At 35.1% G+C, this 12321-nt stretch overlaps 1 protein-coding gene and 2 long non-coding RNA genes across 4 annotated transcripts in view; 1 reads left to right on the forward strand and 2 right to left on the reverse strand.

Annotated features, from left to right (window-relative positions):
- Tmem126a (transmembrane protein 126A) overlaps positions 1–5370 on the reverse strand; it is a 7262-nt gene extending 1892 nt beyond the window's left edge. The window contains exons 1-3 of one of the 2 annotated variants that reach the window (XM_048787970.1): positions 5237–5370; positions 3406–3504; positions 222–415 (exon numbers count right to left, since the gene is read on the reverse strand). In XM_048787970.1, coding sequence (XP_048643927.1) covers positions 222–415; positions 3406–3497 — 286 coding nt within the window. In that variant the 5' untranslated portion in view covers positions 3498–3504; positions 5237–5370. Of the gene's footprint in view, positions 1–221; positions 416–3405; positions 3505–5171 lie in introns of both variants that reach the window. The other variant, XM_015477347.2, reaches the window with a different exon arrangement.
- On the reverse strand, positions 1588–2260 carry LOC125611999. Its single transcript, XR_007342236.1, has 2 exons — positions 2143–2260; positions 1588–1883 (listed from the first exon to the last, which is right to left on the reverse strand). It is a non-coding gene; the product is annotated as an uncharacterized LOC125611999 (long non-coding RNA).
- Positions 5371–5589: 219 nt separating the features above from the next.
- On the forward strand, positions 5590–8200 carry LOC125611998. The gene is made up of 2 exons (XR_007342235.1): positions 5590–6043; positions 8045–8200. It is a non-coding gene; the product is annotated as an uncharacterized LOC125611998 (long non-coding RNA).
- Positions 8201–12321: the final 4121 nt, after the last annotated feature.

A 12321-nucleotide genomic window follows, 5' to 3' on the forward strand; every position in this document is an offset into this window, starting at 1 on the left:
GGGGGGGGGGGGGGGGGGGGACATAAATCAGATAAAGTATTCAGAACTGCTGTGTATGTGCATTTTACTTTGTTGGTAGGCCATGCTAACATGAATTCATTGCCACATAACAGGTTATCAAGATAGTCTTACCCAAACACTGCATATAGTTATTTGATATTTAAATTGAAAATAATATTATACAGAGGCAAAGTCTTTGGTGATAGTAAAATAGAATTTACCTGTACTCAAAGGTAAACTTACAAAACCTTTGAAAGATGCATTTGCTGTCAAAAATGGGAGCACTGCCATTGGTAAGCTAGCAGCTATTCGGGCCTTTGTTACATGCAAGACACGCCGAAAAAGACTGTTTGCTATTAGGCCACAGAGAGCAGCATTAAGTCCAATATATGTGGATCCATGTTCAAGTAGATTCCTGAGGGTAAGAAAAAAATAATTTTTTGGTTCCACTGTGAACTCTTCCATTTTGGCATTACTAGGGCTTTGGGAATAACTAGACAACATCTATCCTTTACAGCTCCATTAAACCAAAGCCTTAAATCACTGTTTTAGATTTTAATACTAAAAGACTTTTAAATTTGGTCAGTACTTAAGGATAGGGTGATATACTTAGATTTTTCTAAATGTGTTTTTATGATTTTTACAAAGAATTATTAGTGTAGAAACCTACCCACAACTATAGCAGTGAACAAACAAGTTCTGGATGACTCTTTTCTGAGCTCTCTCTAGCACAAAATATTACCAGATGTAACCACCTTGTAATCATTAACTTACATGGCAGGTTTCCCCTCTAGGCTATGAGCAATAGGATAACAGATATAAAAATGTATTCTACTTGGTTTCAGTAAAATCTGCCTTGGAAGGTGTTGTGAAATTAATGTGTTTCCTTTCACTCCTCCCTGAAGCATTAGTGTCAGGATTGGGAGACAAAAGAAGTGCTAATATAAAGTGATACTGTACACTGGGTACTTTAATTGACGGATATATTGATGTTTTGAAACAATAAATGGGAGAAATAGATTTTAAGCCAAGGTTGTGTATGAATTTACAACTCTCATTCTATTCTTTTTTGGGAAAAACAATACCTAAAATTATCACTAGATATTGGAAATACTCCAACCGAAACACTTCAGCCTACTACTTAGTTGCTATCTTCAACACAGTTCACCCTCTTAAATTTCTTGTTACTAGTCAAACTAAGCCACACAATATCCCCTCTAACCTCTTCAGTTTATACTTAAGACAACTTTTCTAGGAACTCCTAGTTAATTTCCTATATTTTATAGGGTATTACTATTCTTACATGGTGCTTTATATTCATAATAATGTCTATCATTTCACTCACTGAGAACCTATTGCAGACTTAGTGCTAAGGCACAAAAAATTCTCTTCTGTCTTCAAAGATTTTATAGTTGACTAATTGTGAAGAAGAAAGACACATAAACTTGATAGAACAGAAGCCTACAAAAATGGTTTGGGAACTTGGGATACATAAGATATCAAAGAGTGTGATAAGAGTTTAGAGAACCTACCAAACAACCACAGAAAACATGGAAATGTGAAAGGCCTGGTTTTTTTTGTGGAGGGTTGAGGAAATGGGACATATGAGCTTTCTCTGAAGAATCTAAGTATTTATTTCATCATAAAAATATATGTGTACTATCCCTGTTTAAATCATAGGAACCAGTGCTTAGATAATAAAACAAGTAGTAAAACTGGAATCTGAAAAGCAAACTTTGTTTTCTCTCAACCAGATTTTAATTTTCTATGGCCAAAGTTAAGGTTTTTAGTTAATTCTTTTGGTTCAGCCAGTTTTCCAAACAAGTTATGCACAATTGAAAACACAGCTAACGGGCTGGGGATGTGGCTCAAGTGGTAGCGCGCTTGCCTGGCATGCTTTCGGCCAGGGTTCGATCCTCAGCACCACATACAAAGATGTTGTGTCAGCCGAAAACTAAAAATTAAATATTGAAAAATTCTCTCTCTCTCTTTTAAAAGAAAACACAGCTAACTACCAGGCTGATTAAATATAAAAAAGATCAAATTTAGCAAATGGCAATGACATAAGTGGAACATGTGATTATTGTATAGATTGGAAAGTTTTATGTTATAAAATATTTATACAGTTCAGAACATACTAACTTAAGCATAGTTAATGGTCTGACAATGCACAAAGGGATGAGGATTCAAAATTAAAAGATAAAATGAAAATAAAGAGAAAAAGGAACAAAGAACACTACTACATGCCACTGTTTGAAAGCAATTTAGTATCTAAATTTTCACATTTCAGTTTTAGTTCACTTCCCAGTATTCTCTAATTTGGTAAAGGACCCAGTGATTGCCTACTTTTTCAAAGTTGCTACCATCTCTTTATTTCCTTGTGTCAGTCTATGGTTTTCCTTACCTTGCTTGGCTTGGAGACATCCTTTTTTGCTCTAAAAGTTTTTCTCTTTACCTCAAGAAAAGTGGTATGTAGTGGTGGGGAGGGACAGAAAACCTTTAAAATCTCACCCAGTTCTTATTACCGCTGTTGACTTTAGGTTCTCCCTTGTTGAGATAGTTAACAGCAAGGCTGGAATTTGTGTAGTTATCACACCTGAAGACAGTATAGCTCCAAAATGTATTTCAAATCCTTTTTTCATTTCAACTGCCACCACTCTACACCCTGTACTCACCAATATAACTATGCCACTTTTTCTACTATTTCTTTTCCTTCCTATCTTAAATCTGTTTTCTAAAAAATGTTCATTAGGAAGTTTAATTGGATCACATTTTCCTCCTTAAAACTGTTGTTTCCAATGTCCACTTCCCTTGTATTTCAGTAACATTGGTTCCTCAAATGGTTTCTCTTAATCAGGTTGGCTCCTTTTCATTTTAAATATATTTTCATTAGAAAGATTTTAATTGTTGCTGTCTTAAGTGTTTTCTGGAAGTGTACTGTAGTTGTCTTTGTTGTCTTCAAAGACCATGTTTCCTATATTTTTCTCTTTAATCATATCTTAAAAACCTTTAGCCAAGATCCCATTCCCATAAAAATATATACAGCCATATTTTTTAGACAGGTAAGTACACTGATCGAAATGAACTGAGAAAGAGTCTTGTTATTTAAATGAGTCCATGACTGTTTACATACTGCTGTACTCCAAGCTAAAATGAAAAAATGAATCATGATACAACTGGATATGTCTGAAGACATGAGATCCAGCCTCAACTTCCACAGTTAGCTTTGATATTAAATAAAATGGTTAAGCTCTTTGGGGTCTCAGTTTTCTCAGCAAAGCAAGAAAAGGGTTCAGTTTTTCCTTTTGATAGTCTATGTTGTTCATACTTAATCCACGTAAATTTGAGATAACAAATCAATGAAAACACACCTGGAAAAAATATTTTTAAATTAAGGGATCCTACCTTTCTGCTTCTGGTAGTAGTTCAATTTTTCTGGCTATGATATCAAAAATTGACTTTTCCTTGATAGTATCATGTGGTTTATGATTTTCCATCTTGACCCTTAAAAAAACATGAAAATGAAAAGCAAAGCTTCTAAGAAATATAGTGTATCTTTGTAATCTTAAACAATATTTCCTAGACAATTCACAAATAGCACTAAACACAGAAGACTTATAAAACCCTAGCCAATACTAAACTTAATAACTTGATTCTTCAGTAGATATCATGAAAATAAGGTAGTGTAGAACATGTTTGTAACTAAAGGAGTGGTTAGTATCTGTAGCATAAACAGAACTACAAAACAAGGCAAATAACCCAATAGAAAAATTGAGAAAAGATTTGAACAGGCACTTCACAAAAAGACAAAAGTCAATAAATGTAAACAATATACTCAACTTCAGTACCATTAGGTAAAAATAAGACCACAGAAACCAAGAGGTACCCATAACTTAGCTAAAATTAAAATCTGATGACTTCAATTACTGGCAAGAATTTAGTGGAGCTGAAACTTGTGTGTTCTGGGTGGAAGTGTAAATTGCACCTAAAGTAGGTACCACCACTTTGGAAATAATTTGGTAGTGGGAAGAAGATGCCCCACAATTTTGCTTTTTGGTATACCATAGAGCAAGGGCCAGCAAACTTTTCCCGAATGGGCCAAAAAACATTAAAGATTTTAAACACTGCGGGTAACCTATAGTCTTTATTGAATTTTTAAAAATGTAAAAAATTCATTCTTGGCTGGATGGAAACAAGTTTTAGACTGCACATGGCTTACATTCCATTAGTTTGTTGATCTCTACTAGAGAGGATCAATGTCAGTAGGGAAATGGTGAATAAATTTTAGCATAAAGCTTCAGATTCCAAGTTAACAGTTAAGAAAAGCAAAGATTTAGGGACAACATGGTTTTATGCATCAGATTGTCTTGTTTCACTATCACTATTCATTTACTTAAGATTATAGCACTGACTAACAAATATTTACTGGATATGTTTAAATGTAAAACTCATTTAGGTTACCAGGACTCAAATTTTTGAGGGCCTTGGCTTCAATAATATGATAGACACAAATCTCTTCCATGCAGGAGTACTGGATGATTTTTTATGGGGTGGAAGAAATTATGTAATCAAACTCAGTGTGATGTGTATGTAAAAAATATTTTCTTAGGATCTACAGCCTAATGCTACCACTACTTTTCTATTCTCTGCTCTGCATATTGGTAAGGTTCTTAGTTCTGTGAAACAGTTGTTTCTAGCACAAGTCACCCTTAATTGGGTAAAAGTCCTGACTGGATAGCCCCCTATGAGCACTGTGTCCCCATTATTAACAACAAAAAAAATCTCTATTCAAGGCACTGCCACCTTTAAATACGACAAACATTCCAAAAGGTATTTTTTTGCACTATCTCACATCACTTCGAGAGCTTCCAGAGAAAGGCAATGGGTAAAATAGAGACAAAATTAAATTTGGCTACGGTCACCCTCTAAATTGGCAGTAATCCCGGGGCTAAATTATGTCATAACTTTTTTTTTTTTTTAACTTCCCCTATTGACTAAGTTTAAATATAGGGTCTCAACTTCTAGGGTGGAAAGTGAAGAGACAATTCCTTAAGGCCGCAGCCCCTCCTCCATTGTCTCGTTCCGGTGCTGCCGGTGGATAATATGTCACCACATCGTACTTATCCGGTCACCAGGATATTTGCTTTACCCCTTTCCTAGCGTGCCAGTACCTGCTGCTCTCCTACCAACAGCCGGTGCCTCCCCAGTTCTAACACGCCGGGGCTTAAGATACAACCTTTACTCGGTTCCTCCCAGCGCAGCCATCTTCGGCAGACACGTGACTCGGAGGTAGCAGCCGCTTCCTGTTGAGTGGCTTCCGGCCGAGGGAGAGGCTGGGCGGGTCGGCTGTGAGGTTTGCCTCTTGTCGAGGGTGCTCCTTCCACCCACCCAGGCGTCTCAGGACAGGCCTTGCAGAAATTAATTCTGGTATGTAAATTGGGTGAACCTAAACCGACTTCTACAGTTACTCAACTTCCTGATCAGTAGAGTACATCTCGTGAGGTTTGCATGGGGTATATGAAAACCACACAGCTGTTAGTAAGTGAAGGGAACTCTGGTTAAAATGAGAAGAGGAGCTGAGATTTCTTTGCTCCACCGACTTTCTACTCTCCCTTGGACTTTAAGCGCTCGTTCCATGTTTTGATCTGGTGGGTTATTCCAACATAACCTGAGCAACGCAAGAGCAAGAACTTGTTTTCAGAGGATTTTTGGTGTCCTGCAGAATACCGCTTATTTGAAAGCAGAGTTGGACGAATGGGGTGAAAGAGAAACTGTTCCCAGAACATCCTAGGGTCTCCGTCGATCAATAAAATTGAAAATCAGTGTTTTGGACCAAGACTGAAGACGTTTGTCTTAGTTCTCATCTCCTCAGCCTCTTTCTTCATCTTTAAAAGAGAAGGGGAAAATATGCCTTCATTAATTATTTTGTTAAGTTGTGAGGGTCCAATAAAAATGTTTACCAAGGTTGCTTTGAAAATCATTGAATTTTATCAAAGTAAGGAGAACATGGTATTCAAGATAAAGGGGGACCTTCGTAGGCAAGGTGAGTAGTATAAAGAGCTCCAAAACTCCTTGTGTGAGAGGGATTTAGCAATATCACAACGTCTGTAGTCAGAGAACCAAAAAAGAAAACAATTTCTCAGATTCCTAGGTGGAACGTTTCCCAGTAGGAAAGTTTGTGAGATAAATGCAGAAAGTTTGGGAAAACTTTTTTTTTTTTTTTTGCATGTGAATACTTTTTTTATTTTCTGATGCTATTTCATACTCTTTAACCAACCTTATTTTTAAAGGTTTGAAACCAGTTTTGAAATTAGTAAATGTTCATGCTGTGTAGAATTGGTAGCATGCCATTATGGATTAATAATGGAAATTTAGTATATTGAGAATTTTAAAAATATAAAAAAGTAAACTAGACACTAAAGAATGATAAAATTTAAGTAGTAGGTGGTGTTACAAATGAGGGTTGAATGTCAGAAAGTATAAGGTATTTAAGGAAATGACTAATAGGTTGGCTTGGCTAGTATTTAATATTAAGGCAGAGAAAGGAAACTGTTCAGTTTTTAGTCTCAGAGAACCAAATTCCTGAGAAGAAAGATGAATTTAAGTCTCAAGATGAAGCAGCAAAACAAGACATCATTGGTCACCATTTACTATGAAAGAATTTGTGACGTCTATCCATATTTTACAAGGCACCTGTTAGAGATTATATTAAATTACATTTGAAAATTAGATTATAATATGCCCTTCTAAAAATTATTTAATGTTTTTCCATGGACTTTGAATAAAACTCCAGGTCCTTAATATGGTCTTTAAAATCCTGCATAATTTGACTCCATTCTCACTTCTCCCAAGTTAAAACATTTGAATACTCACTTGCTATGTTTGTCTAGATGCTTTGGCTTTTCAGTTCCTCAACTCTCCAAGCTTTTTGATGCTGTAGATTCTTTAGCCATGTTGTTCCTCTTTAATCACTCTTCCTCCCTAGATTTTACATGACTGACTTCTTATTCTTTGGTTAATCAAACCTTGACTTTTCTTGACCACCAGTCTAAACTAAATTCCTCCTATTAGTTTCTCATTATCCTCTTTCTTTCAAAGCATTTATTTCTTCATCAAGTATTTATTGAGAACTGATGTTTCTTTCACTGGCTCTCAGGAGCTCATAGAATAGTGAGAGAGACAGACAAGCACAAAAACAATTTGTGAGTTCTATGCTATTTTTGAGATACATAGAGGATACTATGGAACATTTAACTCTGCCTGGAATATCTAAGAAGGCTTTTAAGAAAAAAGCCGATTCTCTCAGTGGCACTGCTATATCTTGTGACTTAGATGTTTGCATAGTAGACTTTGAAATTTCGAAGTGTGTTTCCTTCTTGGTCAGAGCGCAGATTTGTTTTCTGACACGGATATAAAGATATGTCTCCCTTATGAACAAAGCTTAAACAGCTTTGCTTGTAGCTCCCTTGTAAAATTGGGAATTACCTAATAATGGTATTCCTTTGCCATGACATGTATCCACTTTGTGTCTAACACTGTTATGGTTTGAATCTGTAGTGTACCCCAAAGGCTCATATGTTTTAAGAATTGGTTCCTAATGCAACAATGTTCAGAGGTGGGACTTTTGAGAAGTGATTGGATCATGGGGCTATGATCTCATCAATGGATTAATCCATTGTTGGAGTCATTGCTGAATGAACTTATTGGAAGGGTGTAGAAAATGTAGGAGTAGGACCTAACTGAAGGGAATGGGTCCTTGAGGATGTCCCCTTGGGAACTACATATTGTTACCTGCTCTTTCTGTCTCTCTTTCTGCCTCTTCCCCCCTCCTCCCTCTTTCCTCTCTCTCCTCTCTTTTTCTCTTCTTCCCTCTTTCTCTGATTTCTAGCTACCAGGATATGAGTAGCTTTGCCCTTGCCATGCCCTTCCACCAAGTTGTACTGCTTCACCACAAGCCCAGAAACAATGGAGCCAGCTGACAATGGAATGAAACCTCTGAGACTGATCCAAAATAATTCTCTCCTCCTCTAATTTTGTTTTCCAGATATTTTGTTACAACGATGGAAAGCTAACTAACAAACATTCTCCTGGGTTCACTTCCACATAACTTTTGTGGGACTCAAGTGGTCAGATAAAGCAATGAAAATGTGAAAGCTCATGCCGCCTGCTGTGCCATGACTAATAAAGTCTACTTAATCTAGTAGGACTCACTGTCTCATTACTAGCCAAGTCAATGGAAGTGTGGCAAGTCAACTCAGCAGCTGGCATCATGTTGCTGCTTAGGAATTGTTTGATTGTTCAATGTTTGATTCACAATTGTATATTCTAGTACAGTAGTTGCTATCACACATGAGTATTAAGAACAGGAAATATACTAGTCAAAATTTCAAAATTGAGATTTGCTGTAAGTATAAAACATCAGATTTTGAAGATTTAGTATAATTTTTTTATATTATATATTGAAATGATAATAGTTTAAATATATTGGATGAAATAAAATTGTTTAGGTACGGCTACTAGAAAATGTGATATTTATAGTATGTGGTTTGTAGTACATTTCTACTGGACAGTGCTGATTGAGAAGCTACATCGAAACTATTAGAAGGTAAAAAACTATTGTAATAAGTACACAGTTAAATATAGCAAATACGTGATCTTAATACATCTCAGAGATTTTAATTTTCATCCTTCAAATTTTTGAGCAACTGATAAAGTGTTTCATTATCTTTACTATCAATCCATATCAGGGTTGCTTGACTTTTAGGCTCATTTCCTAGTGCAAAGGAAGTGTATAACTGTAGTTTCTAAACTTGCAGAGATATAAAGATTTATGTTCATGAAAGTGTAAAAGAAGGAAATTTCCTAGTTTTTCTTTCAAATGCCTTGCCTTCCATCTCAAAGTTTGAAGCAAACACTAAATCACAGTAGTTTGCTCACTGAGTTGGCCTGAATGGAATTCAATAGGAATTCTGAATATCAGACTGTGTTTCTTAATTATGTAGAAACTGTAAAACTGCCAACTGGTAATGAATAGTGGGAGATAAGGTTTAGAAGGTAAAATAGAAACAAAGAGTATGGAATGTCTTAAACGTCAGTCTAAGAATTTGCTTCCTTTCCTTTTCTGTATTTGCAGGAAGATAGTAGTTTAAAATGGGAGTGACATAATCATAATTTCACTTTGATACAATTAATATGGTACAGAAAAAAATGGTGGTGATACTAGAGATGAAGATTAATTAGGTGTTTCCAAATTAAAAACTTGAAGACATACTCAAAAAGTCAAAAATCAAATGTGTTTCCCACTCTCATATCTGGACCTGTATTATTTCCTCTCTCAGGGGTTGATGACAACATCCATCTTGATGGACAAGCCAGAAACCTAAGTTCCTATACAATGACATTACTCCCTACAGGCTAATCAATCATGAACTTCTATTTTTCTCTTAAATATCCTTCATAACTGTCTCCCACCTAGGCACTGGAGGTGATTTGTTTGTCTTACAGATTCTACTTTTGTCTTTCTTGCAGCCAGTTTTTGCATGGCATCTATGAAAATTTTTTATTCCCAACAGTTTAGCTGAACTTGGGCTGTTCATAGAAAGAAAGGAGATGGAAATGGAGCTATAAATCTGCAATGCCTGTGATGCTTGCACTAGACCAGTGTACTTATTTTCAAAGTAGGAAACAAAGAACAATTTGTCAAAGCATATTTTTTTCTGTTACTAAAAATGAATGTTGCTGTTTTGATTTACAAAAAAGCTTTGAGAAATTCTGAATAAGAATATCTAGATAATTTTATTTTCTTATGGCCTGTCTGAGCTCTTTCTAACAACAAATATTGGTACTTAAAATAGCCAGTCCAAATCAAAGAAAATGGAATCTGACCACTTACCACTATTTTCATTACTACTACCTTAATCTATCATCTTTCACCTGGGCTATATATACCTTTCTGTGTTGCAAAGAAAATTCCTGGAATGTGGCTCTGACTTCATTGCTACATAAGTCTCCTGAAAGTAGTTGATCCAGAACAATTTCACATTTTCCAAAGATGATAATCAAAAAACAAAAGAGGGACTTTCAGATTCTAGAAATGACAGAGTAGCTTATATTGGATAGATACTTTTATTAATAATAATTATAAAACTGGGCAGTAAGATTTTAAAAGAGATTAGAAAGCAATCAAAAGCATACATACAGAAGAGGATGTATTATTATTATTTTTTGTTAGCAGTGCTGATGATCAAACCTGGGCCTTTGTTTTTACTAGGCAAGCATGAATGCATTTTTTTCAATGTTAAGTCACTTTTGTATTTCTGGAATAAGCCTCACTTGGTCATGAGGTACACTACCTTATATATATTGGTTTGCTAAAATTTAAATTTTTTTCATCTATGTTCATGGGGAGTATGGGACTGTTGTTTCTTTCCTTTTTTTTAATAGTAAAAATTGTTTATTTCTGGAATTTTCCATTTAATATTTTTGGACTGCAGTTAACTAAAATTAAGGATATGGAGGGGCTACTGTATTCAACAAGCCTTTGGGGCTGTGGGCAGAACAGAGCAAGATAAGAGATAGTGCCTGTTGTTTCTTTCCTTACAATATCTGTTTAATATCAGGGTAGTGCTGGGCTTTTTAAATGAGTTGGCAAATTTCTCTTCAATTATTCTGGAGAGTTTTATATTGGTATTATTTCTCAGATGGTAGAATTTACCAGTGAAGACTTCTGGACCTGGAGTTTTTCTAGTGGAGAGAATTTTAACTATAAATTTAATAACTATAATAGATACATGGTTATTCTGGTTATGTGTATCTTCAGTGAACTTCATAAGCCCTCACAAGACAAAATGAAATGTCCATTTCATCTAAGTTCCCAGATTTATTGGATTAAATTATTAAAAGTGTTTCCTTATTATCATTTTAATATCTATGGAATCTGTAGTGAAGGAACATCTCTTTTGGTATTGGTCATTTGAATTTTCTTTTTTATGTTTGATCTGTCTGGCTCACGGCTGATCTTTTTATTTATTTATTTTTCTCTGATAGGGGGATTGAACCCAGAGGTGCTCTACTACTATAAAATAAAAAGGTCTCAGTCCTTGCCTTCCTGTTGCCTCAGCCTCCCGAGTTGCTGGGTTTACAGGTGTGCATCATGTTCCTGGCTGATTTATCTTTTTTTTTTTTTTTTTAATCTTCAATAATCAGCTTTTGGTTTAATTGATTTTTTTTTGTTTTCTGTTGGATTTTCTGTGTTTGATTTGTTCTCCAGTCTGTATTATTTCCTTTCTTAATTTTACCTGAGATTTAAAATACTTTTTTGTCAAGTTTCTGTAGGTGGGGTCATTGATTTGAGATTGTTTTTTCCCTATAACATTTAGTATTACAGATTTCCTTTTAAGTACATTTTAACTGTATCCCACAGATTTTCACAAATTATTTTAATTCAATTAAAAAACTAATTTCTCTTTGGTTTCTTCTTTGATATGTGGATTATTTAAAAGTGTGTAAGTTTCCTATATTTTTAATTTACTAGATAATATTCCTCTATTGATTTTTTTTTTTTTTAAATTAGGGGTCCTTAACCACCGAGCCACATCCCCAGCCCTAATCTTACCTTATACTTTTTTATTTTTTTATTTTGAGACAGGGTCTTGCTAAGCTGCTTAGGGACTCATTAAGTTGCTGAGGCTGGTTTTGTACTTGAGATCCTCCTGCTTCAGCCTCCTGAGTCACTGGGATTATAGGTGTGCATCACCATCATGCTCTTGTACTTTTTAATTTAATTTTATGGTCAAAGAATATACTTGGGATGATTTGAATCCTTTCAATATATATTGAAATTTGTAATGCTGATTCTGGTCCATTTTGGTGTTATATGTGTGCTTGAAAAGAATGTATATTCTGCTGTTGTCCCAGCAGTTCTGAAAATACCAATGAGCACAAATTAGGGTTTTTCTTTTCTTTTCCTTTAGAGAGATGAAGTCTCACTGTGTTGCTGGTGTTGACCTTGAACTCCTGGGCTCAAGAGATCCTCCTGCACAGCTAGAACTATAGGCACAAGCCACTGTGGCAGGCTGATAGTGTTGTTTAAGTATTCTTTATTCTTTCTAAATTTCTACCAACTGTTCAGCCAGTTATTTAGAGAATGTTATTGAAATCTCCAACTATTCTGGAGTTTTTTATTTTTCTTTTCAGTTCTATGAGCTCTTGCTTCACATTTGCAAGATCCATTATTACACTTAGGGCAATTGATTCTTGTATCATCGTGAATAACTTTTTTATTTCTTGATATTATTCTTTCTTTGAAACCTATCTTGTTCA

The sequence above is a fragment of the Marmota marmota genome, unplaced genomic scaffold, assembly GCF_001458135.2.
Source record: "Marmota marmota marmota unplaced genomic scaffold, marMar, whole genome shotgun sequence".
Classification (NCBI taxonomy): domain Eukaryota; kingdom Metazoa; phylum Chordata; class Mammalia; order Rodentia; family Sciuridae; genus Marmota; species Marmota marmota.